Genomic DNA, 26165 nt, shown 5'->3' with positions numbered 1-26165 from the left:
CAGTTAACTCACAGTCAAAAGTTGGCTTGCTCCATTTAATTCAGAAGAGCAAGCCAAGGCTTGAACGAGGTTTCTAGGTCATTGTGTCCTTTAGGAATCTTTTCCCTTGAAAGAAGGGAAATCAATATATTCTAGTGGCTTCCTTTGTCCTGTGGGGTGTATGCCAGCATATTTGTAGGATCGCCTCTGTTTTAGCTGAGGAGGAGGATGGAGGCTGTCTGTGCATAGAATTCGTTGTTGAAGGGGCTTTTAAAAAAACTTTCAGAATTTTGTCTGTCATATAAGTTATGCTTTGTAAATAAGAAGGAAAAAATAAACCTGGAAATGTGTATAAAGATTACAGTAGGAAACCTCGTTAGGGCCTTGGCAGTTATCTCCTACTGGCAGCAATACAGCAGCTGCTGCTGGGTGATTAAACTGTTAACAGTGCTTGCTTACGTCATCTTTCCGAGAACACTAGTACCGGTATGTGTGATTTACTATAACAAGATCTTAAGTTTTTCCTGTTGGCAAATGACATGTAATATTTACAAAGGTCTTGGTTTCTCTCCAGTAGAAACATTTCAGATAAAGTGATACGTGAAAGGGAAAAGTAACACTTTCCTATCCAGACAAAATAATATAAGGAGATATATTTTACTTTTAAATGCACGTGTCTTAATTTTAATGTGTCCTGGCTTTGATAATACTCTTGTCTTCATAGAGATGTATCATAAATTGTTTTAAGACTCCTGAAAGTCAAGATGGTGTTGCCTTACAGCTGGAATGCTAATGAAAACAGACTAAACCAGTAACTTTCTCATACTTTTGTATTAAAAATAATATTTCTGTTCTTTGCACGTTTGTATGTGACTGTATATAAAAGCTAGCAGCTAAAGGAGGTAGGATGACAACCCCAAATCTCAGTCCTTAAAAAAAAAAAAAAAATAAATCAAAACCCGAGTAATTTAATTTAGTGTTGATTTCTTTCTTTGAATCCAGCATGATCCTCTTTGACAGCTGCCAGATCAAGACCCAGACATGTACTTTTCCAAGGTTTCCAGGCATATGGAAAGTATTTATAAAATCATATGAGCAGTCCATAGAACAAGAGTCTAATTCAGTAACTGTTTTTTGATTCCCATCAGCTTTTTGCCTCTCTGGGGTTATATTCATGGATTTCTTAGATAAGCCTTGTGCCATTTAGACTGACTGTGATACAGGTGCTTAATCTGAGTTTAGGTATCTTAGCTGCACTGAATGAGATACTTGATAGTTGCTCATATCAAAACTTGTGAATTTTGTGCGTTTCCCTAGATGTTTGGCAAAAGGAGATTAACCTTTTGGTGCGAGGATAGGAGAGGGAAAAGTGGGCTGACATTTTAACAGCAGTATGCCATCAGTCCACACCCTGAATGAGTTTTGTGGGTTAGATCAGGTGAATGTAGGTTAAAAACTGGCATTGCACTGTAATTCACTCTCAGCTCTCTCAGTTTCTTCATGGAATCTCTTCCATCTCTTCCTGAGATGTGTTGAAGTCTCTTAAATTCATTTTTGCTATTTTTTATTTACTCTTCTCATAAACAGTCTGTCTAGGCAGTTGAGCTTCAAGGGGTTTGCAGTCAGTTGGATCTCTTCCTGGCATGCAGTTGGGTACAAATTTTAAAATAATAAATGCTATTTGTTTAATACAATTCTAATAAATGGCTGAAGGATTACTTACTGTGAACAAATCTGATTACCTAAATGTCTCCTAGAGGATGATAAATCAGATACTAAAAGGTTCTAGGAACAACCACAGTGACTTTTTATTATGCAGTGTTTTAGTATGACAGTCTGATAATCTTTCTCATATTAATGTTAGAATTTTAAATGGGGTCCTTTGCTTGCCTCTGACATAAATAGGAGAATCTTCCATCTTGCCTGTGTAATCATGAGAGGCTGAAACTGTGTAATTAGATTAGGTTTTGTTTATTTGGAAGATTTATAAACTGGTATGTTTTTGCATGTGCCCCTTCTTTAGTATTTCTTTAATCTCTAAAGTATTAAAGAATAAATTACAGGGAAAATTAAATTTATCGAAGCTTGCAAGTAGATTTATTTGTTTGTTTTGTGTTTTTTTTTTAGCTGTGTGAGTTTAGCTTGATGATTCTACCTCAGCCTATGAAACTTCAGTTCACCAAAAGTCTTGGGATTCTGAACTTAAAGTAAACCATGCAGTGGAGTGATCTGGTGTGATAGGAGAGAGTGCTTGCCTGGTGCATAAAGGAGGTGCAATTGTTGAGGGATTTTTGGCATGTGAGGGAGGGTTGTTTTGTTTGGTTGTTTTTTTAAAGAAAACGGAGTATTCCAGTTCTCTGAGCAACTTCTATCAATAGCTGCCTGAAATTACTGTGGTGGAATACTGAGGGGAGAATGAGACAGGTAGTTATCAAAGCTACATGAGAAATTAGTTTCACGTATAGTTGTAGTTTGCCATTTGGTTAGTACTGCAGAATTTATTTCTAACTGCTTGTCAGACCTAAACTTGCCTTTTAGAGAGTATTCATCAAGATGGATGCATCATTAATTCTTTATTTTCTTTGAATTTTAGACGATCATAGTCGTGTAAAACTGCAGAACACTGAGAATGACTATATCAACGCCAGCCTAGTGGTCATAGAAGAAGCCCAGAGATACTATATTTTAACACAGGTAAACAGTACCAATTACTAGGTGGTTATAGGGTTTGAGAACCTGGTGGAGAGGGATTTGTACAGTCATCATTTGTATTTTGATGGTTCCTTGTCTCTGTGAGTTATATCATACTAACTGCCTGTTTGATCTAGTTGTGAGCATGTTATTTTATATTTTAAGAAAAAGCTAAAGGGAATATTTAAGTATGAATAGATGAGTGCATATAAAGCTTTTCAAATAGTTTTTGCTCTTCAGTTCTTTTCGAAATAGGTTGCAACAGTACTTTTAACCTTTATTTCATCTTGTACCTTCAGACCATGCTTGCAGTAGCTTTTCTTCTAACAACACAGTAGTATTGATGCCCAAACTGAAATATCTCTTCCCTGAGATGCTACTGGTTTGTTGTTTGTTTTGGTTTTTTTAAACAAAACTTCTAAGTACTGGAATGATCTGTGCAGTGTGGTTACTTTCTTGCCTGTCATTTCTATCATTCCTTTAATAATTTGTTTAAACTTTTCAGAGGAAGACTTTTTCCTGTTTTGCACAGTGAACTATTAACTGTATTCAAACGCTGCTTTGCCTATGCATTCTCCCACTCATTTTTTTTTTTTCTTTACTACACAGGGTCCACTACCTAATACATGTTGTCATTTTTGGCTAATGGTATGGCAACAACAAACAAAAGCAGTTGTCATGCTGAACAGAATTGTTGAAAAAGAATCGGTAAGTAATATTAAGCCTAAAGTTGTAAAGTGAGCCACATATATATTTAATACAGTTGAACAATGTTTGATTGGTACGTTAAAAGATGTAACAGACTTTCTCACTGGTGTAGAGCATAACGTGTATTTAATATAACATTAGAGTGATGAAGCTAAGACACAAAATTCAGTTTGGTGAAAACTGCGTCTAATAAACACACATCCAGAAAGGTGAAAGTAACATCCTGAGAAAGGAGAATGTACAGATAGAAATAAGATGGAGTAGAAGCAGTGTGAGATGTTCTAGAAGAGAATGGAAAGTGGGAAAAGAGGTTAGACATACAGTATCTTTAGGTTATTTCTTCTAAATACAAGAGTAGTATATTTGTTATATAGTGATCATACCTGTTTGTAACAATGAAGACAAGCTGCTTCCCAGCAACTATCAAACTGGTCTAGTTATTTTTGATTCTTTACAGCTGGTGGTATACGTGCAGGATACACACATCTTCTGTTATCACGTAATTTTTCTGCTAATGTGCCTAAAACCACTGTGGATTTTAGTTATAAATGCATGTCATTTGAGACTTACAGGTTTTCTTCAGAGTAGACTTCTTAGTGAAAAAGATTTGACTAATCCATTAAAAAGTCACTTATTTTCTTAAGCAAAAATTTTCCTACCGAAAGTTTGAGTGCAGGGCAAGAGGAATAAAAGACAAAGGACAGTTTCGCATTGCTTAGTTCATTCTTTTGTTTCACTAGAATCTTTCAGTGTTCAGCAAGCCTTGGGAAAACTGGATGTGTTACATTAGTTATGTAAATGTGTAGGTGTGCACGGCAGAAATGGAGGGGGGGAATGTTGTTGAAATAGCTGAGTAAAGATCTCTGCTCATTGTAGAGAACTAGAGGGGGAAGAGGGAGAAGGGTTAAGGTATATCTCAAAACATGCTAGCCTGGTGATGAAAGAAAGCCGAAACAGATAAAGCTGCAATGCATAATAACTATTGAAACAGTTGTAGTAACTTGGCTATAAACATTATGGACTTTGAGAATTCCTCAAACTGGGAGCAGGTACTTGAGTCTACTATATTGAATAACAGGGTCTCAGAATCTGCTCATGCAAAGCTCAGGATACTAGGATACATAACCAGACTTTTTTTCCTCTCTCTCTCTCTTTTTTTTTTTTTTTTTAAATACATTAGGTGAAGTGTGCACAATACTGGCCAACAAAAGAAGAGGAAGTTATGACATTCAATGAAACAGGTTTCCGTGTGAGGCTAGTATCTGAAGACTTCAAATCCTATTACACAGTACATCTACTGCAATTAGAAAATATCAACGTAAGCTTTTCTCAGTCTATAGCTCATATTCCTGGGCTTAAATATATCATGAAAACCATTTAGCATATTGTCACTACAGGTTTGATTGAGCTTTTACACTGGAAATTTTAGTGCACTTTGTTTCTGATAATGTTGAAGATGTATGTGTGGCATATGAGCAAGTTAGACCTGTATTAATCTATACATTAAAAGAGGTAACAGCTTCAGCATTTTTATACTTACATTTTCCATTTGGCAGTACCTTAACATGCTGAATTATAATTGATGGTAGTGGTGATTTGAAGAGGAGCTGTAAGAAATACCTTAAAAGGAGGAACCTAGGAGTTGAAAATTCTGATTTCTTCTGAATATCAGAAATCAGACACAGTAATTACTGGGGTGATTTTTTTTTTTTTTTTTTTAAAATGGAACTTTAGTTTTCCATATAATTCAGTCCAGCTATCGAAGTTTTTGGGGGGAGGGGTGATTACCACCTGTAGATAGGTAACTTTATCTCCTCTTGCTTACCTCCCCTTTTGCTCCACAGGACCAACCATCCTTTTCTCTTAAAAATTAAGCACTTTGACAATTTAATCAAGTTAAGCTCAAAAAAGTTGTTCCTGGCCTGAGCTTGGGTTGGAATTTGCTGCTTCTGTTTCAGAGCTGAAGACAGGATTGAAGAGCTTGTCTGTTTGTTCCAGCTATGTCTTGTAAGATATTCTCTCTCCCTATAAACCTTGCCTTATATTAATTGAAAGTGCTGGTATGGCAAGTTTTATTCAAGGTTGTCTTGTCACTGGATTTGGGAAAGGAAAGCCTGAAGGTGTTCCTTTGCATGTTGTTTTACACAACTAAACATTGATATGTTTGGTCAAAATTATTTGTATTTATAGTAACTATTAATGGTACTTTGAGATAATGTTTGTTAATTCAAAACCTCCCTCATGAGATCAACATGATAAAACTTGGCATGTTGTTCCTTGGTCTGTTCAGTGTAAGAGCAGCTTTATGAAATTCTGTCCTACTGACCTGAAGAACTTCTGTTTAGTTGTTTGTTTATTGACAGCAAAGGCAAAGAAAAGAGGAGTGATGCTTGAAGGGTAGTGCCTAAGAGAGAATAACTCTCCTTTGTGGAAAGCTGAGGCAAGTTTTCTGAACTAATGAAAAGGCTTCTTTGTGGAATTGTCTGGCCCCTAATCTTAAACTTCCTATTTTCAGAGGATGCTATTTTCATGATACGTGTCTGGACATAACATTAGCTGGAAAATGCAGAAATCCCTTGAGGAACAGCACAACGTATGCTGTAGCAGACTTTGGAGTTGGAGCTATTGAGCTCTTCAATTTCTGGGTTTGCTTTGGACTGGTAATGCAGGCCCATCAGTGCTGTACAGTTTCTTGTATGTCATGTAACTAAGTTTCACAAACACATAGCAAACTTACTATATTGATTTTTTATTTTAATGCCCTAGAACTCCTGTAAGGCTCCACAAATATTAACTCCAAAGAATATTTTTTTATGTAAGCCAGCTACAAAAAGTAGAACATACTTGGTTACGCAAACAGAAAAACTACATAGTTTCCAGAATAACAGTGCAAATGTTAAGTGCAGCCTTCTGTAAGAATATAGTAATTTACCATAAAACTTGTGGGAACTGAGTATTCACAGTAACTTGAAATGTGAGCTTAACTATGTTTATACAAATTATTCTGGAGGGGACTTTGGTGGAGGCAAAGTAGTAAGACATTTAGCCACTTGACGCCTGGAATATAAGATGACTCATAAACAAAATACACTCTGAATTCCAAGAATGCTTAAGAAATTTTAGTTTTTCCTTGAAAACAGAGAACTAGAATTGTCTTTTTGATACAATCATTCTGAACTCAAGTAAAGTTGTGTTACTGCAACAAATCTCTAGTACGTAAGCAAAATACCTATGTATGAGGAGTAAAGTGCTTGTTTGATGTTCTTACGAATGAAACAACCTCTGAATATTGGCTTGGTTTTGTTGGTGGTGTTTTTGTTTTGTTAAAGAGCAGTTAGAAGTACAGGTGGGGTTTGTGGGGGGACAATGTTTGTTTTTTAGGGTTAGATCAAGGCACTTGGCAGTTTGATTTGTTTATATCTGTTCTGGGCAAACATTCATTTTTGCTGTTGCAGCTAGTGTAGTCCAATAAAGCTTTGGAGAGGAGATAGTGTTTATTGGTATCTTTCCAAAAGTTTTGAAAATATTTCTAATGTGCTTTGTCTTGCTGGTCATTATTACAGAATTTCCTTATTTGTTGCGTGACCGAGTGTCCGTTTTAGAATATAGAAATTTAAAGCTGCTTTTCCAGCATGGTTCACTGTGTATCCTCCATTGTTTTGTTGGTGTTAATTGCCAGCTGTTCTGAAAGTTGACTGCTACTTCTGTTGCAATTGCTCAGGTTCAGAACTTTCCTTGAGGAAAGATGGACTGTGAAGGCTTCCACAAACCCTTACCTCTGTTAGAAAATAAGGGTAGAAGGAAAATACTGTGCTGATGTTAAAGATTCATAATTGTTTATGTGTGAAGCTATCGCATGTCTGTGATTTGAAGCAAAATCTCCCAGTACACTGGAGAAGTGATAGGTGTTTATGAGAGCCTTTTGTTAAATCTGTAAAATAATCCTATTGGATGGGCTTGCTAAGTTTCGTGACAATATTTTTATATTAATCTGCATTGCTGCTTTTAGCTTTCCTTGTCACAAGTATGAATACTGGTCTTCAGAGAAAGAAAACTTGTGTTTTCAGTAATTTTTCATGTGGCACCCCAGATAATGAATGCTAATAAGCAAAACCCCACTAGGTTGGTACTGGGGAATTCAGGGGGAAGCTATGAGAGGGCAAATGAGCATCAGTACTTGAGGGAAAACAGGGACTGACTAGGTGAGGAAATGGAGCAGTGGAAAGGAATTGAAATGCTGGAGGAACCTTGATGAACTTACCTCAGACTGGGTTCCTAGAAGTAAAGACTAAAGCAGTCAAAGGAGAGGTTTGCGAAGAAGATACTTGCTGGGGGAGAAACAACTGGAAGAAGTGAACTAGATTTGGTGTGACACTGGTGGTATGATACTTTAGAGTAAGGTCCATTAATAAATCCCAAGTGGAATCTTGTGTCATCTACAAGTAGAAAATATTTGGAAAAAACTCATTAGCAAACTTAGCTAATGAGGTTTCTCAACTTAGCACCATGCATCTGTGTGGCCATTGCTGTCAGATTAAGGTGATGCAAGACTGCTTAGTGGCCCTCACTGTCTGATCCTGTGGATGAACTAGAAAGTGTCAGTGTAGTTCAAGAAGGTAAGATTGGCTTTGCTGCTAGTTTCCAGTGTCCAAAATTTTAAATGTACTGAGAAGATGTTTTGATTGTGGAGGCAAGCAATCTAATGGCAGGCAATGTTCTGGGATCTTGTGGTATCTTTGTATACAAATGTGTATATGTATGTAATTCCTATACTGTTTTGAAGGGATTTCTGAAACATGGCATACACTTGCTTTTAAACTTGTGGGACATTGTCATCGTTTAACCCCAGTCGGCAACTAAGCAGCACACAGCTGTTTGCTCAGTCCCCCCCTGGTGGGATGAGGGAGAGAATCGGAAGACTAAAGTGAGAAAACTTGTGGGTTGAGATAAAGACAGGTTAATAGGTAAAGCAAAAGCTGTGCACGCAAGCAAGGCAAACCAAGAAATTCCTTCACCACTTCCCATGGGCAGGCAGGTGTGCAGCCATCTCCAGGAAAGCAGGGCTCCGTCACTCTTAACAGTTACTTGGGAAGACAAATGTCATCGCTCCGAACATCCCCCTCTCTCTTCTTCTTCCTCCTCATTGTTACACACTGAGCATGACGTCATATGGTATGGAAATCCCTTTGGTCAGTTGGGGTCACCTGTCCTGGCTGTGTCCCCTCCCAACTCCTTGTGCACCCCCAGCCTCCCTGCTGGTGGGGTGGTGTGAGAAGCAGCAAAGGCCTTGGCTCTGTGTCAGCACTGCTCAGGGATAACCAAAACATCCCTGTTATGAACACTGTTTTCAGCACCAATCCAAAACATAGCCCCATACTAGCTACTCTGAAGAAAATTAACTCTATCCCAGCCAAAACCAGCACAGACATCCTCATATTGCTTTGACAAACTGCAAGAGGGATTAATTTTGGCCTTCGTGACCACAGAAGTAAGACTGAGGTGTTAGGAAAGGTATCGATGTCTAACAGGAAAGGAGAAACCAGACTCAGGTGAATGTAAATTGTTTTGCAGATTCAGTGGGCACGGCTATTGCCATGTTCACTTACAGGATATGGCCTAGTTACTAAAATGACCAGAATGTTTGTGCGAATTATTTGGCCCTATTATCCTCATTGCCATTTTTATGTACATTTTGAAAACCATTTTGCCAAGCATTAGAACGAAGAAATAGAAGAGGTTGTGGTAAAAGTTGAGTTAAGATTTTGAATTTCAGTGCTTAGATTATTGCCCTTTCAGTGTCCCTTCTTATTTTTATATGATGAAATGAGTTGTTAATGCACTTAAGGCATGATCATTAAATACAGGACCACTATTGGGTTGTAGGTGTATTTTACACCTTCATATGTTAGACCATATCAGTAGCCCTTAAACTATGAAATGAAGGCTTTTATAAGAGTGTATGAAATTTGACAGACTGGCATTTTTCTGTCTTCACCCATTTCACTTGACACTGAAGGCATCAAATTCCTTTGAGCATTTTGGTAGTATTTTGTTCATGTTCATACTCTCAGGTGACTGAACAACCTAAAGCCGTACTAAGATTTTTGTACCCTTTTGTTTTGAGTGATTGGATAGTCACTGTAAAAAGGTTATGACAGGGCTTGTTTTGTGAAAGTTAGTTTAATGGCATTATATTATTTTTCTGCTCAAGTCGTCATGTGGATGTCTGCTTGTAACCTGGAGTGTGGCTTGTGGTTTGATCATCCTTTGATTATGCTGTTAGTGTTGCCAGCAGTCCATGGAGAACTGTGCAGTGTGGTGGTAACTTTTTGAGTTTATCAGTTTTAGCTATGTTGGTTATTTACTGAAAGCTTATCCCAGTAGTTCGTGAAACCTTCACTAGAATGATTTGACTAATTTTCTTGAAAAGTTGTTTGTTTAAAAACTGTCCTATTATTATTCAAGGCATTTTACTTTTTTTTTTGGTAGCTAGTCTTAGGGAATAACTCTTGGAAAAATATGTTGTGGTTACCATAGAATAAGCTGGTTTTCAGTTACCATGTAGAAATATGTTTCCTGTGTATAACATATATAAAATTCTATATTACTGCCTGAGTCTTGAAGTCCAACTTTTCTTTAAAAAAAAATAAATTTAGTTTCCTGATAACACTTGAAATAAATTAGTTGTTCTTTAAAACTGAATTTCTGTCCATCGACAGTTGTGAACGTTTAGCAAGCCAAACCTTTTCTCGTTATAGTCCTGCATCACTTCACATAAGTGATAGTTGTGGTGCATGGCCCAATGACAGGGTGAGCTCTCTGAGAGAGTGGTACAGATCTTCACACAAAAACAGTATTTCAGCTGTACAGCTTGACTGCCAAGCACCACTTGAAAGAGCCATTCTGTCTAAGAGAGAAAATGTGGAGGGTTTGAAATACTCAAATGGGATTTGGCTGTATGATTAGAAACTGCAAGCTCAAAGACGACCAGCTAGTTCTAGTGCTCTGAAATGGGACTTGAAAAGAAAGATGAAGAGACACGGTATTTTTAAAATGAGCTGAAGTGATGGAAAATTGTGGGATGGATAAAGCCTTTGTACAGTGTGGGGAGGAAGAAAAAAGTAATTCTGTGGGTTAGAGCTGCATGAGATGTGGAACAGCACTGCTTAATCTCTCCTTCAGAAATACCTATTTTCAGATTAGTGTATGAGCAGAGTGACACCTGGCCATGCGCTTGAAGCACTACTGTTCTTGTTTTAGGAAGAGGATGCTAGTGCTTGTTACAGTATGGGATTAAAAAAAACCAACCCACACAGATCACCTTTGCTTTATATAGATAATTCTTGAGGTATAAGGGAGGCTTTCATCTGGAATGCTGTTTAAGAATCTTGAAGGGGAGAGAATCAGTTACCACTTCAGAGGATCATCTAGATTCACAAGAAACAACTTTAACCTTTGCTTTACCTGGCATGTGCATTTAGCTCGTCTCTCCAGTTTTCCTCTTAATTTTGTTTGTGTATTGAAGAGTTCCTTTCTTAGAAATAGAGGAAATTGCTTAATACAATTGGGGCCTTGGTAGCTTCCCGCCCTCTCCCCCCCGCTCCTTTTGAAATCTTTGTGTATACTCATTTTTCCAGTATGATGGATCAGAGTGTTGTTCGTGTTGAGCTCTTAGCCAAAAGACAAAATATTCCTGGAATATGACTGTGCATTTGAGAGTGACTTGAATCATGTTAATATCCACTGTGAAAGTATTGGCAGTCTTGCCGTATCAGGCGTTGAAGGCAAAACACAAAATGATGGAGTATTTTTTTGTTACTGTGGTAACCATCAACTGGATTATTTTTAGTTTCACAAAGGTGTTTCATAAGTTGTCCTGCTTAAGAAGTTGAAACAGACTGAGCAGGAGATGCATAATAGGATTTATTTGAATTTCATAGCTATATTTTACTGTTGCTGAAAAAGAAAAATAGCTTTTCTGGAATACATTGATATTTTAACTATTCTTGTGTTCCAACTTTGTGAAGATTTTTGTAGGTTTCAATCTATGTGGAAAATAAGATGAAATGGAGGGAGGATAAAAATAACTGAACCTTTCTAAAATTCTTGAGCTAAATCAAGGATCAAGTTTGTCTCAAAATCACTGTAGTAGGAAAAGGGAGGAAAGGAGTAGCCTTTAACAGCAGGTCTGAAGTGAGTTCATAAAGATATGAGCCACACTTGTCATCAAAGCTTTGCAGTTACATTCATAGTCTCTTGCTGTCATTTCAATACTTGCAGTTAGTTGGTCATGTGAGGAGAGAAGCTGCATGATTCTAAAACAACCACATGGTTTTGGAATCCTTCTTTCTTACTTACAAAGAATGAATCCATCCAGCAGAAATCTTGCTTACAGATACCCTGCTGTATGGGTTCTTACAGGCCTTTTCCATAAAGCTTCCTGCTCCTCCGAGTAGTGCGGTTAGTATAAAGGAGATGCTAATACCTCTTGATATTAAAACTTGCTCTGAGCAAGAGTGGAAAGTGTTTACAATGCTGATGGGTATTTTTTTCAGTTGTATTAATGCTAGCAGTCTAATAACTACTGTCAGCCATTAAGTTGCATTAATGGTAGAAAAAGAATATATTTGGGGGCAAGTAGTAAAGCAAACCAAATATAATATTGGAAGTTTGAGGGGAAGAAAAAAATGCATATGGTAGTAATTGCAAAGAGGGAAACTACCAACTTGGATGAAACACTGCTTCACGTTGCACTGTTGATTGTCATCCAACTTGAAGCAAACTGGATTGTTTGTCTAAATGGGAAGTTTAAAATAGAAAACATAGCTATTGATTTAGTTTGGGGAAATGTGTGCTAACTAAACAAAAGTAGAATACTGTCTAGTTGTATTGTTTATTTTTTTTCACTTCTAGAGTGGTGAGTCCAGGATGATCTTTCATTTTCATTATACTACATGGCCAGACTTTGGAGTTCCTGAATCTCCAGCTTCATTCCTGAACTTCCTGTTTAAAGTCAGAGAGTCTGGCTCACTAAGTCCTGAACACGGACCTGTAGTGGTTCACTGCAGTGCAGGGATAGGACGTTCTGGCACGTTTTCATTAGTAGACACTTGTCTTGTTCTGGTAAGTGTTTAGCCACTTTCTGTCACCCCTTTCCTTCTTCTGACACCCTGCCTCTCTTCCCAGTATGGACTTCTTGGACAGAAGGCTTTAATAGTATGTAAGTGGATGACATACCAGTCAAAATTAAGACATTAATTAAGACATCATATTTTTTTTCCTCTTCACGTATGTTGATGGTTTAAAGCACAACTCTTGAAATACATTAGAAATTTTAAAAGCTTCCTGGGAAGTAAATAGCAAGCATTCTTTTCCTTTTATATAAGATGTGTTTAGAAAAGATTGAGATTTTTTTTTATATGAGCTTAAAATTAGGCTTGTGAATATATATTGAGACAACTGAATGTATAAGTATTTTTCTCTAAACATGGAATATCTCGCAGGTCTGACAGGCCCCTTTTCGTAAGGTTGCATAAAACTGGCACCTGAACTAGGACCAGAACTGGGCATGCCCCTGCATCTCCTGCAGTCTGTAATGGAAGATGGTTCTCTGGCTGTGTGGCCCTCTGGGAGGTGGGGCTTGGTAGCCAGTTGCAGTACCACCTGAATGAGTAGGTTTTTTGCTTACTCAGTGAACCACATCATCTGTAATTCATCATGATTCGCGTTAACTTTAAATATTAAATAATATTTAAATTCTCTTTAAATTTTTGTTGGATTTTGAAGTCCAGACACAAACTTTTTCTCTTTGGCTGTGCTTGGTAATAGTAAGTACAGCACGGGGTTAGGTGAAATACAATTTGAACAAAATCCTAAGACATTTATCTTCTGGTTTGGTTAGGTCCTCTCAATTTATTTTTTATTTTCAGTTTTTCTCTTTTTCTACATTTTGAAAAACACAAATGTATATTTTGATGTAAGTGTACTTTAATATTAGATGAATTACAGTGAACATTGCAAGAAGTGGAGATACATGGTTAAAAGCACTTCATGAATTTAGTGTGGGGACAAGTGTGTGGGTTGCTCAGATTAGGGATTCTGCTTTAAATAAGGAAACTTCTGCCACATTGGATCATTCCAAATTGCTGTTCCCTTCAGGAGCAGTAGGAAATACTGCTTTATGGTTCTGATTCTTATAGTCCTATTTCAAAGTACAAATACATGCCTGAATAAAATCAAGCATGTCTAAATTTCTTAATTTTAAGACTTGATATTAGGTTACTGATTTATTTGGTTAATACGTGATCATTGATTTGTTTGTAATAAGTTTTCATTACATGGTTAACTTTTTTCTTGTAAAAACAATTTAGAAACAATTTGAGATGTTAATTTCATATATAACTAATAGAAATATGAAGAAATTAATTTTTAGATTTAATTTTATGACTCATTTTTACTTGTAATTATTTTGTGTGTTGTCTCTCTTTATCAATAGCAATGATGCTTTTGATGTAACTTTCTTTACAGATGGAAAAAAAAGACCCATTTTCTGTAGATATTAAGAAGGTATTACTGGATATGAGAAAATACCGAATGGGACTTATTCAGACTCCTGATCAACTAAGATTTTCGTATATGGCTGTAATAGAAGGAGCAAAATTTATAATGGGAGATTCAACTATACAGGTAAATGTTTAGCTCCATGTGTTTAAACACAAACAGTAGACAGCTGACAGTAGTTAAAAATGTGCTCCAAACTATTCTGAAAGATGTAACTTTGTGGGATTTAAATAATTTGCCTTTTTCAGTAGATACTTAGAAGGTATTAGAGGTATCTGATCAGTGGCCTTCTGTCAGCTCAGCTTCTAATCATAGGTATTTGTCCTCTCAAGTAGAACATAAAAATAACTTGTCTGTACTAATGTTTTTTTTAAAAGAAAAGGTTAAATCAGTATCTTCAGTACTGAAAAGAAAAAGTAATGCCTAGTATCACTTTGAAAAGATAGTGAGGATCTTTTTAGTATTTCTTGATCTTTGCTTTATATTTTCCTAACAGTACAGTTGCCTGATGCTGTAGATCAGGATTACTAATAAAGTTGCTTTTTTCTTTTAATACATCCTTCAAAATTTGTCTTACAATTAGTAGAATCTAGCCAAATATAATAGGTTTTGAGGTAAACCGATTACCAAATCTCATTATTTTATCAGTATGGCTATTTTATTAGTAGCTACAGCTATTTTAAATGACTGGGGCTAGGTGAGAGGGAAGACTGGGAGTAGAGGCTGTGAAACAGGCTTAATTCTGCTTTCATGTGCTACGGCTTTTATTTTATTGATTTCTTAAAATGATGAATGAAGCAGATAAACTAAAACACATTTCCTTTTCTGTGGTTCTGGTAGCTGTCAGATTGTTCTCTATGACAAATGTTTCTTGACATGCTACGTAAATAAATAAATAACTCTGCACAACTTCTAATCAACACCTCAGTAGTGTGCTGCTAGTCTGACACGTGCGCCATATGCCTAGAAGAGTGCATGAATCATCCTAATGCTAATAGCAATTTAGCCTCCTTATTTTCTGGAAGCTGTTTCTGGTGGTATGAGGGTATTCTCTCTAATAATTTTTCTGCTTTATTTTTTAAAAAGCCATGCTCCAAACAGCTCTGGTTCCCGCACTTTCCCATCTAGATCACAGGATTTCTTGTTTCTGGATACAAGGGAGCGTTGTCAACTCAGAATACTGCTTGTCAGGTTCAAGTGCGTTCTTTCCTCATACTAAGAGAATGCCGAAGAAGGCATGCTTCTCACTTGTTCTTTTTTTCTTTTTCTTGTTAGGATTGTTCAGATGTTTTTTCCTAAACTGGTGTTTTCTGTAGTACAGGCAGTCATCCCAGTGCTTTTCTCTTTAGGCCTCAGGGTCATATGCAGAAAATCAATTGGCAGTATTTAACAGGAGTGTTTCTCCTCTCAAGGTCAGCTAGATTTTTTTTTTTTTTTCCTTTGTAGGGAACAGTTATACTGTCCAGAGTGTGAGAGGTGCTTCTCTTCGCTAGTGATGGACGGGGCATGAAGTCATTGAACACTTCTCTGTAGCTGAAACAATTATTTGCTTCCTATTTACACTATAGCTCTGCATTATGTAAAATGGGTGAGGTGGAACAAGACTTATTTTTTTGTTGGGCTTGCAATTTTTTTCCAGTTCTGTCTTTTTTAGGCAGTTATTGCACACAAGGTCCTACTGTGTTTTGGAGCCGTGATAGGTAACAGCACCGTGATGTTCTGTTGGAAGACATCTTGGGCAATGAGGGCCTTCAGTGTTAGGGCAATGTTTTAAATATGCTCTCCCTGTTTGCAGAAACGGTGGAAGGAGCTCTCTAAGGAGGACCAAGCACCAAGTTCTGAGCAGTCTCCTCCACACCCAACCAGAATAACCACAGAGAAGTACAATGGGAACAGCATAGGCCTGGAGAACAAAGATCAAATGGAGAAAATAAATACTGACCTGTCCACTAAAGTTCAGGATATCACAGATGGAAACATTGAAAGGTAGGCACAAGGAGGAAATGGTTTAGAAGGCAGAGAATCTCTCTTGAGAGGCTGAATTTATTGAATGCTTTCCTTACTGTAAAAAACCTTCAAGATCTTTATTCAGTTGAGAGAAAGAGCAGGAGGTATTTGACTGTCTTAATTATTTTTTTTTAAATACAACTTCAGTTATTCCTTGTGATAAACCTTTATTGTTTACATGTCAAGAGAAGAACAAATTTCTCTAATTGCAGCAGCTAAACCTCATGCTTTGAAAGCCTTTTCTGACAGACTGTGAACTCCATTGTACAGTGTGAATTAGGTCCTAAAAGTGCCCGACGTAATTTGATACTGATTTTTAAATACAATGCTAACTTCTGTTTGGAAAAATATCTCAGAAGCACAAAGTTTTTCTCACCTACCGCTTTCTGTACGCTTAAATACTCTGAATGCTCGCATATAGTACCTGATGTGTGCATAAAAGCAGCCTCTGTGCAAAAAAATCTCAGCCACTGAATGGGGCACTGACAGGGGTGAACTACTAAGCTCAGGTAATTAAGCTAATGCTGTTCCCTGGTGAAGACTTATGTCAAGCACCACTTACATCTTTACATACGTGATTTACTACCTTCATAGGGCTTTGCTGACCTGAAGCTGTCCATGTCAAGATTGTTAAAACAGAATAAAGAATGCTTGGTTTAGATTTTTCTATACTGCTGCCATGTGCTACTGTTGGGTTAACTGTTGGGAGTGTGTTGGGAAGAGGTTTGTTTTAACACTTTAATAGCCTTTTTTGCTGTTCTGCAATTTAAGATTTACCTTTTTTTTTCTTTTTCTCTTTAAGTACTGTCCGAAAACGACTGCGAGAGGATAGAAAAGCAAACACAGCACAGAAGCTGCAGCAGATGAAGCAGAAGCTAAATGAGACTGAAAGAAAAAGAAAAAGGTGGTTATATTGGAAACCTATTCTCACTAAGATTGGGTTTGGTACACTGATTTTAGTTGGTGCTTATTCTTGCTGGAAAATGTATTTTCAAGAACATTCCTTGTAAGTAAACAGTAAGCCTGTCTGCTCCAGCAGCTAATTTTGCTGAAAGTTAATGACTAGGGGTGTGACTTTAAGCAGTAAACTCCCTACACCTGGAATGGGTACAGACCCTTACATACCATAGAGCAGCGATGTAATCTTGATCACATGTCAACATCTCAGGACTTTCCACTGCAGGTACTTACAGAAATGAACTGCTGCCCCTCAACAGAGTTTATGGGTTTTTTTGTTTATATGAGCAGGTACAAACTTGCTGCAACTGTTTACACACTTTTTAAAATGGTGTTCTACCAGATCCTAAGCAAACCTTGAACCACAGAGGTTTAGCTACTGAAGGCTGTCTGGATTTAAATTTACATGCCTGACATAAGCAATAAACAGTGTTGTATCATTTACCTTATTAATGCAAAGAAGTTATCCTTAAATGTGTGTAATGTGTAATGTACTAGTGACATGAATATAAACATTTTATATTCTTATGACCTAGGATAAATATATTTTATAATTGCATATTTAATCTTTTTGTAGTTCACTGTACTTTTAAAAGCTCAGTTTGTACAAATTTCTGACCAAAAAGAATTTGATTTTGAAACTAAATGTAATTTGTGCATGAAAATGATAGTGCAACCATTCCCCGTATTTTGACTCTCAAACTTATGATACGAGCAGCTAGGGGTCTGATGAAGCACTTCGTAGTTTCTACTCTGTTAATTTGCATTCCTTATTTATTTTTTTGTAGTTTTCATTATTTAAGTAAGGTTTGGCAATTTGAATTTTTTAAAGGCTTTTGAGAACTTAGCCCCCACTGAAAAACATACTGTTAAGTTGATTAATGTATTCAGACTTCAGCTACTGTTTGAAGGCCAACATTGTTAAAGTTCTGACATTCCATTAAATGTGAAGCATAATGTTTCGTGTGTCTATAGATTTTAATTGCTAGAAAGAATAAAATTGATTCATCAGTATTGGTGTAGAAGGCGCATCAGAGGAAACTATAGTTGGACTTCTGAGGGTGGTTATAATAGAAAACAAATGTTGGCAGCGTTCTTCTGTACCCGCACAAAGTCTAGAATTGCTTTTCAGCTTCCCCAGCGTTGTACTGAAGAGGCATGACTTAAAACAATAACTAATAGTTTGGGAATACCTGTACTACAGGCTCTTTAAAATTACTGAGCACTCCCTTTCCATTAGTTGGATGATAACACTTTCTAAATAGTCATTCAACACAAGTCACCTTCAATCCTTTAAATTCTCTTTGACTACAGAGATTGTCTGTGGCTGTATGTCACTTGCTGTCATTCAAGTTGAGACCTAACAATCTGTAGTATCAGACTGCACTTTGAAACCTGGATTTTATTTATTCAGGCATTGCCTTGTTGGATGACTTCAGAGAAGTCGTGTTTGCTCTCTTCATTTTTTCTAGCTCTGTTGTCTTCTGTTGGATATGAGGCTTTGGAGATTTTCAGGGGGGGTGGGGTGGTGTTTGGGGTGTTTTTTTCCCCTCCCCCCTCCTTTGGTCCTTTTGTCAAGTACTGTTTGGATTTACTGCTGAAAACTACTAAAAGAACTAAATAATTACTTTGCTCCTTATCCAAAGGAATTAACTGGAAAGGTTTCCAGTATGTTCAAGCTTAGTAGTAACATATCAGGCATGGGGCCCAGGTAGTCTGACGTTTACTACGCAAAGCTAAGTTGAATTTACTCTTTGAAATACTCATTTCACAATAGCCAATACTATTTTGGACTACGCCGTTTACATAGTAAACAGATTCTTAAGGGTCCAGATAAGGAAAACAAGTGTAGTTTCTTAGAACATACGGTTCTGAATTTGGGGAGTTGTGTGTCAGTAAACCAAGGCAGTTTGTCCTGTGGCGTTACTGACCAAACTCTGCAGCTCTCGTAGCAAAATGACTTACCGATTGCTTTCAGTGTAGGCAGGCAGCTTACATATATTGAGGTATTTTGTAATTTTTATAACCACAGTAACCCTTTTAGCCACCAGGAGGTTTGACAGAATTTTTTTCCCTTTAAATTGGGAAGGCAGGTTTTTCAATGTCAGTTGTAACTGGTAGTAGATGTGCCTTATGAAAGATATTTTGGTCATGGCAAAATACATGGAATGTAATTAAATGCTTTTGTAACAGAAATATTCCAGATTTGATTCTAAATACTTAAAAGCAGCTAAGGAAAAAGTGTAGGCGAAACCGTCACTGAAATCATACTGCCGTTTATCGCCTTTCTGTTGGCACAGGGAGGATTTCCTGGGCCACCGGGATCCTACAGACACTGAGATCTAACTGCATCTGTCAAGCTGTCGCTTGAATTTTTTCCTGATTCCATCTTCTAAATCCTGCCTTTTTGTTCTCTCCACCCTCTCTTCTGGGTGGGGCAGGGTGGGAGGAGGGCATCTTACATCATCTCATGCTCTTTTACCTTCTTGATGCAATAAAGCAGGACTTGCACATTCAACAGTTGATCTGTAAACGTTTGGGTTGGTTCTGTGATTGTAAGTATCTCGAGAGTCTTCACTGTTAATAATTTAAGGACCACGAACCTATGCAAGTCTTGAACAAAACTGTTTGGTAGAGCAAAGTGTCCACGACAGGATGGGCATAGGAAGGGAAATGAAACATCAGATCCCTTGGTACCTGCCAGGAGATAATTTGGATAAAACTCTGCTTTCTGGCCCACCAGTAATCCTTAGAACGCAGAACCCCGGGGAGACTCGTTCTCTTTAGGGCAAACTGAGCCCTTGTGATACTTTGTTGTTCTGCAAGATTTAAACTTGCAGCAGTTTTGCACAGCTTGGGTGTTAAGTAGGAACAGATCCGGGCCAAAATGAACAACTGCCCATGCCAGTGACCTCTTGGGTAGGAAATGCTTAAAGAGGAAAAATGCAGGACGTGCCTTCTGACCCCCTTCCTGCCTCCCCCTGCCTCAATTTCTGGCAAGCTGCTGGCTGGTCCTGGGCTACTTCTAAATTGCTGTTGCACTCGATTCAAAGTGTTGCTGCATTGGGTTTTTCCCTCTGTTCTAGAAATACATCAGTCAAAATAATTGATGCATAGTGGGCTTCTTTGATGAAACAATGTTTGACTCTCAGATGAACACTTGTGCACAAATCATGCATGTTTTAATTAAAAATAAATCACTAATAGACATGTGGACCTCCATTGCAGGAGGCTCCGTTCACAATTTTGGAGTTAGTCCTTTAGGCTTTCTGTTTATGTTCTTGGTGCAGGGATGGTCCACTTAGTGACAGTACGTCTGTATTTTTCTTGAAATGTATTGACTAGTTGAATTCAGTGTCAAATAGTGATTTGAAAGGAAATTATTTCATGGGAGTGAGATGTTGCAAGTGAAACTTTGCTTCTTTTGTTAAACCTTGAGTAAAACGGTTTACTGACATCAGTTTGTATCCTGCTGAAAAGGGAAGAAGTGTAAATGTGTACGCATGTACGTGTGATTGGATTGTGCGATTAAAAAGCCTGGCTAGCTTTATGTTTAATCAATGTTAACCAAATGATTTAGTTTGCTCTTTGGCGTTATAGTTAAACCTGAGACACTTGAGGACTGCACAAGAAACTAAATTAACGCTGACAAAAGAGGAAGTCTTCTGCATGGCCAGGTGGCTTAAGTCAGAGGACGAAAAGTTGCAAAGTTGACGTAACACGCAGTAGTCTTCCTGGGCTTTTTTGTTTTCTCCCAAAGTTTTAGGTCAGTTTTTCATTTTTATGTATGAAAAATAAATGTGTTCAAAATTGCATCTCTGTCTGAGTCTTTATTTAAGTTGGAAGGAGAAATACTTGGAAAAGTTGTGGGGTTTTTTAATGTGTCTTCACTGATCAAGCTGCTTCACGAATCAGTGTAGTGCTTGCAGAACTTAGAAGCGTTTTACTTGTAGTACCTTGTCAGTACCAGGGGTTTTCTCTTGTGTTCCTCGGAGTAGAGCCTTACCTTCCCTAAGAACAAAACGTTGGGGTGTCTTCCTCACTATAAGACACCTTTGCCTAGGAATGCTTAGTTCCGTGCCGCCGTGCCAGGGCTGGCCCGCAAAGCCGTGAGGGGCGAGGGTAGTGTTCTGAGGTGCAGCCTTCTGTAGTCCTGCTAAGACTTCTGCACTACTTGCCGATAAACGCAGGAGTAAGTGCTTTGCTGGGCTGAGACCTGTACTGGAAGCTCTCCAGCAAGTTACGTGCCTTATGCTGTAATATGGAAATAACCACCTGAAAAAGCAATGGCTTTTTTTTCTTGGAGTGCTTGCTGCAGGCAAACGAGGCGGTAGTCGCTGCAGGGAATGCATGAGAAGCTGCTTGGTGTTTGTAGCGAGTTGCAAACCCGCTCTCTGTTCTTTTTTTTTTTTTTTTCTCTGTACTGTATACTGAATCGGTGACTTTCTTTTGCGTTGTATGTCGCAGGCCGAGACTGACTGACACCTAAACCTTCAGGACTTGTGAATATTCTGCAGCTATAAACTGCAAATTATTGACATGCAAAGCAAGACATGAGCCCCTCTTCGGGAACAAAAAGTGAGGTCTGTTAAGTACCAAGAAGACCTCAGTTATCTGTTTACAGCGTAAACTGCAGCGAGGGGATGAAGACCACCAGCAGCGTGCTACTTTGCGAAACAAAATAATTTGCTGTCTTGTGTTTTTATAATGCCTGTATTAATGTAGAAAGATGTAAAAGAAATAAATTAGGAAATATTTTGTTTTGTACTGCCATTCTTATTGTATTTTTATACTTTTTGGCAGCATTAAATATTTTTTTAAATTGACAATATGCTGTTGTGTGCACGTTATGTTAGGGAGAAACTGTTAAGAGCCTGTTTTGTGGAAAAAGAGATGTTTCCCCTCAAAGTTTCCCAATATCCTGTCTTAACTGGAAAATGGCAAAAGGGTTAGAATGTGCTTTATGCTAATATTTATGCTAGTATTGTAGTTTTGAGCCAAGGAGCTCTTGCATATTTCTCTTGTGATACACCACTAAGAATATTATTTCATTCATCTGACCGGTTGGTTTGGTAATCCTTACGTTTGCTATAAAACACGCACAAAGCGTGCAGTGGTTTGTCGATGATGCTTTGAAGGGAGGGAAGTTGGGAAGTCCAACCTCTTGCTACCCATGGTCATGTGTAATTAATGGCTGTTGAGGGCCAGGTGCAAAGCACACAAGGTGAAGGGCATCCTTAATCAAATGGGGTTCAGATTGTGTCAGCAGGGCAGCAGTAACGTGTGATTCTACATCTGCTGTCAGTGATGCAGTTGGAGCAGGTTGCTTAAAGGACTTCTCCTTACGGACTCAGCAGCGTTTCCAGTCTGTGCCTTCTGTAACTGAGCTGACCTAAAGGCTGCACTTTCAGCCGTTCTCTGAGGGTTTCAGATAAATCTTTATTCACCAAAAAAAATGTATTTAATATGACTGTCTAAACTAGTATGTGGTGGGGGTTTGTATGCAGTTTGTACTTTGTGTATTTTTGTTACAAATTTTTTTTGTACAAATCATGCCATTGCTGAAAGTAAAGCATGGAAGGGGGGGAAATGTTGGACAATTAAGGGTAACTTTGTGAAAATAATCAGCGGCCTGAAATCTTAACAGAACTTGGTTTCAAGGCTCGTTCATGAAAGCAAGTATGTTCAGAGTGGTGTTCAACTTGAAGGTGACACTGAATCAGGAGTACTTCATGCTGTTACTCCATCCTTAGTGCTTTACACCATCCCCCCCCACCCGAGTATTCCTCACACTGAATCCTTTTCCGGCCCTTTTCTGTTAGCAACACAAGCTGCATTGTGCTTGAAGAGGAACCCAAGAGGAATTGCCACCAGTTTTGACAGCTCATTACTGCTTCCCAATGTTTTCTTTACTTCCCATTCCGCTCCGTGTTAAGTTTCTGATTAAAAAATAAGCTCTACTGCTTTGCTTTTCTTGCTTACAGCACTTGAAGAAAAGCTTCAGTATGCTTTCATGTCTGTAAAATGCGTTTCTATCTCATAACTATTACCAGTTTTAAACTCCCAGAAACTCATTGCAATTGTGTCATTTTGAAAGCCTCTGTTGGAGGGTTTTGAGTAACTGCTTAGTAGTTGTAGTTGCAACATCAGATAGCAGATACCCCAATTCAGATCCTGATTTTTATTTTTTAAATAACGAGCACTTACGCTGGGGAATCTTACAATTTTTTGTGCCACAGGGTTTATTTTTCACAATATGTTAAAAAAAAGTTTGTGGCCTGTCTGGAATGGTCAAGGCTTCATCCTTCCTATCAATAAGTATCTTATAACCCAAATTTAGAACTGACCTTTCTGCAGTACACTGATCAATTGCATACTGCTCCTTCCTAATTTGGAGAGAGCGCTATGGAATCATTTTTACAACCATGAATCTCTGATAAAGGTAAGCCAAGGCATCTTGCTCGTTAAAACCACCAGTCCAACAAACGAAGGTAACGTTGTCACACATACAACTTCCTAGCTGGAGGACGCAGTAGTTTAACTCATCCTTGTTCCGAGGATCTGCGCGCTCCAGAGGGAAAGACTACTCCTAACAGTGCAAGGCAGAAATCAAACAAGCATGAAGTTCATCATAACTTTAGAGACCATGGAGAATGTTAGAAGAGCTCCAAGTGATAAAATAAGAACTTTAAGTCTTTGAACTGCTTGCAAATATTATATTTCCTGACTCATACATTTTGTTAATAGCTGAAGTGAGATGACAGTAGTGGAGAACTGCTTGTGACTAGCATGGATATAAAGGTCAGTCAGTCCAAGGAATAAGAGCAGAGAATAAGGCCAACATGTCTTAATATAATTTTGTATTTTCCATTGCCTGACTTTCTCACAAATTTATTGCAAAATTTAGATGAAAAGGTTAAGAAACTGTAAAAGAATAGTTTAAGGGTAAGGGGGCGGGAAAGCCACCCTAGCTACTGCTGGTTAACTACACGATGGTGCTTTTAGGTTAAAATACATACAAGTACTACTTTCTGTTTTCTTAGGGATCTTGCCATTACGTTATAATTAGGAGCTTACCTGATGCCTTCACGTGATGTATTCTCTGAGTTAGTTAGTGCACAAACAGGTCTTCTTCAGCTGCTTAACTACCAAAGGAACAGCAGGTGCTAGGGCAGCGTCTTCTCTGAAACCATGATTTCATTCTCCGTTCCTGTTAACCTCCAGAGCAGGTTGTCAGTGCAGTGTCTGGCCGCCTGCCTGCCCTGCCTTTGAGCACACAAATCATAAGGGGCTACTGGCACATCTATATACAGAAACACTCCTAGAGCCTTAAAAAATCTTGGTTGGTTTGCATGCTTAATTGCATTGCTTTATTTGTAAACAGTTGAAAGAATTTAATTTTTAAGATGTTTTTTAAAAAAGTCTTGATCTTTATTAAAAAAAAAGCAACCCGAGCAAACCTTGTAACATCAGTACTGGTTTAGTCAAAATGACAGCAAAAAAAGTACTACGTCTAAGCTATTTGCGAGAATATTTTTGTGAGAAATTGCACCTTTAATCAGTAAAAGAAGGAAAGAAGAAACAACTTTCATGCTTCAGAAAAATTCTGAATGCTGCTTTGCTGTGGTCTGGTGGTCAAACACTCTTGCTGTTGCTTCAGAATCCTTGTTTTTCCGGCTCCAGCTTTTTATCACTGCTTCTCCTTGTTCCAAGCCATTCTAATTTTGATTGAAATTTAATCTATTATCCCCCCTGCTTTGATTTTGATTAATATAGTTTTGCATTTAAATACCTTCTGAACTATGGCTTCTCAGATGCCACTGGGCATACATCAGACTGTGTCTTGATTAATACAACCGACAGAAATTTTTCTTACCTGATTAACTTTCTGTGGATGCCCAAGCAACACTGCTTGTTGCCCAAATAAGGTTTTACCCTTCAGATTTTTTTTTAATTTACTGTTTAAAAACCACAGAACTTGGCTTCAGTATCTCAAGTTCTTTTAGCACCCTGCATATTTTAGATCTGCACAATATATTCTGGATTTTGAACAAAGTTGCATGCCTGTGGTGTCAAACAGCTGCAGCCAAGGGTTTGCTATTTGTATGATACAAGTGATTTAAAGGCTGTATACAAGTGAACTCCTTACAATGCAACACATGTACTCCACAACTTGTTTGCAGTACTGAGCGTCACCTAGAACACCAGGTTGCAGATGGCGGAGATGTTTAATAAGTGTACTGCAGTGTGGCTGACGTTCACAGGTGTTAGAATAAGGACACTTGTGAAATAGGCAGTTAATTTGATCCCAAAGGAACTAAGTACTTGGAGCCAACTAAAGCTTATACAATCACCTTATTAAAAAAACAAACACACACCCCCCCCCCAAAAAAAAAACAAAACACAGAACAAAAAGCCCCAAAAGCCCTAAGAAACTTAAAAAGCTTGTGCCTGTCGATAACCCCTTTTTTCCCCCCCACAGCAACATCCTATGATGGTTGGAAAAGCCTCATGAAACATCTCCAGTGCGCATATAACTATTTCCAAATAGCCATAGTCATGGTGTAAGCAATACACGAGCTGTGGTTGAGGAGCTGGCTCTTTGACAGATACTGTTCAGTGTCTTGCAAGTTAGTGTAACAAAAGACACGCCTTCAGAGCTGCTTCTCTACAGTCATTACAGTTGCAATTATCTGAGCCCTGCACAAATGCAGGAATGTTCCCATGCTCAGCTAGTAGAAGGACCTACACCAAGGTAATGCAGAGTAGGCATTCCTCCCCTTCGTTCTGAAGAATAGTTTTCTTCTGAGGAAAGCCTCGAGGTACAGCTGATTTAAACAGCCATCTCCATCATGTTGGTTTGCTCAGTGATTCCAAGAGAACTTTACAAGTTAATATTTTGCCCCCTTTAAAAGCCATGATTCCACGTAGCAGCTGTCAGATCAAAGTGTTCTTACCCACATCCATCCACTCTTCTAAAATAACAGTTTATGTTCTGAGATGATGTTTAAACTGCTAGGCCGTTCCTTCTTGACCTATTCTCTAGTACTTCAGCAAAGCCCCAACTCAAACCAAACGTGGTCACTAGACCATGCAGAGGAAGGGGGAACTCAGTATCTCCGACAGCTTCATTCCAAGGTCAGCTGCTGAGTCTACTGGTAAATCTGATACACCCTGCTGGTTTTCGGGTCTAAAGCCCAAACCAGAACCATGATCAGCTTCAACTTCTGACTTCTTAGAAGGTCAGATTCTAATCAAGGAAA

At 38.1% G+C, this 26165-nt stretch overlaps 1 protein-coding gene across 2 annotated transcripts in view; it reads left to right on the top strand.

Moving 5' to 3' along the window:
* PTPN2 (protein tyrosine phosphatase non-receptor type 2) overlaps positions 1-21731 on the top strand; it is a 30421-nt gene extending 8690 nt beyond the window's left edge. The window contains exons 3-10 of one of the 2 annotated variants that reach the window (XM_075744504.1): positions 2573-2673; positions 3280-3378; positions 4559-4696; positions 12292-12501; positions 13906-14064; positions 15734-15924; positions 16748-16849; positions 21370-21731. In XM_075744504.1, coding sequence (XP_075600619.1) covers positions 2573-2673; positions 3280-3378; positions 4559-4696; positions 12292-12501; positions 13906-14064; positions 15734-15924; positions 16748-16849; positions 21370-21391 — 1022 coding nt within the window. In that variant the 3' untranslated portion in view covers positions 21392-21731. Of the gene's footprint in view, positions 1-2572; positions 2674-3279; positions 3379-4558; positions 4697-12291; positions 12502-13905; positions 14065-15733; positions 15925-16747; positions 20716-21369 lie in introns of those variants that run through there. The other variant, XM_075744503.1, reaches the window with a different exon arrangement.
* The last annotated feature ends 4434 nt before the right edge of the window (positions 21732-26165 follow it).

The sequence above is a fragment of the Balearica regulorum genome, chromosome 2 (genome assembly GCF_011004875.1).
Source record: "Balearica regulorum gibbericeps isolate bBalReg1 chromosome 2, bBalReg1.pri, whole genome shotgun sequence".
NCBI lineage: Eukaryota > Metazoa > Chordata > Aves > Gruiformes > Gruidae > Balearica > Balearica regulorum.
This window is presented reverse-complemented; position numbering and strand designations above follow the sequence as displayed.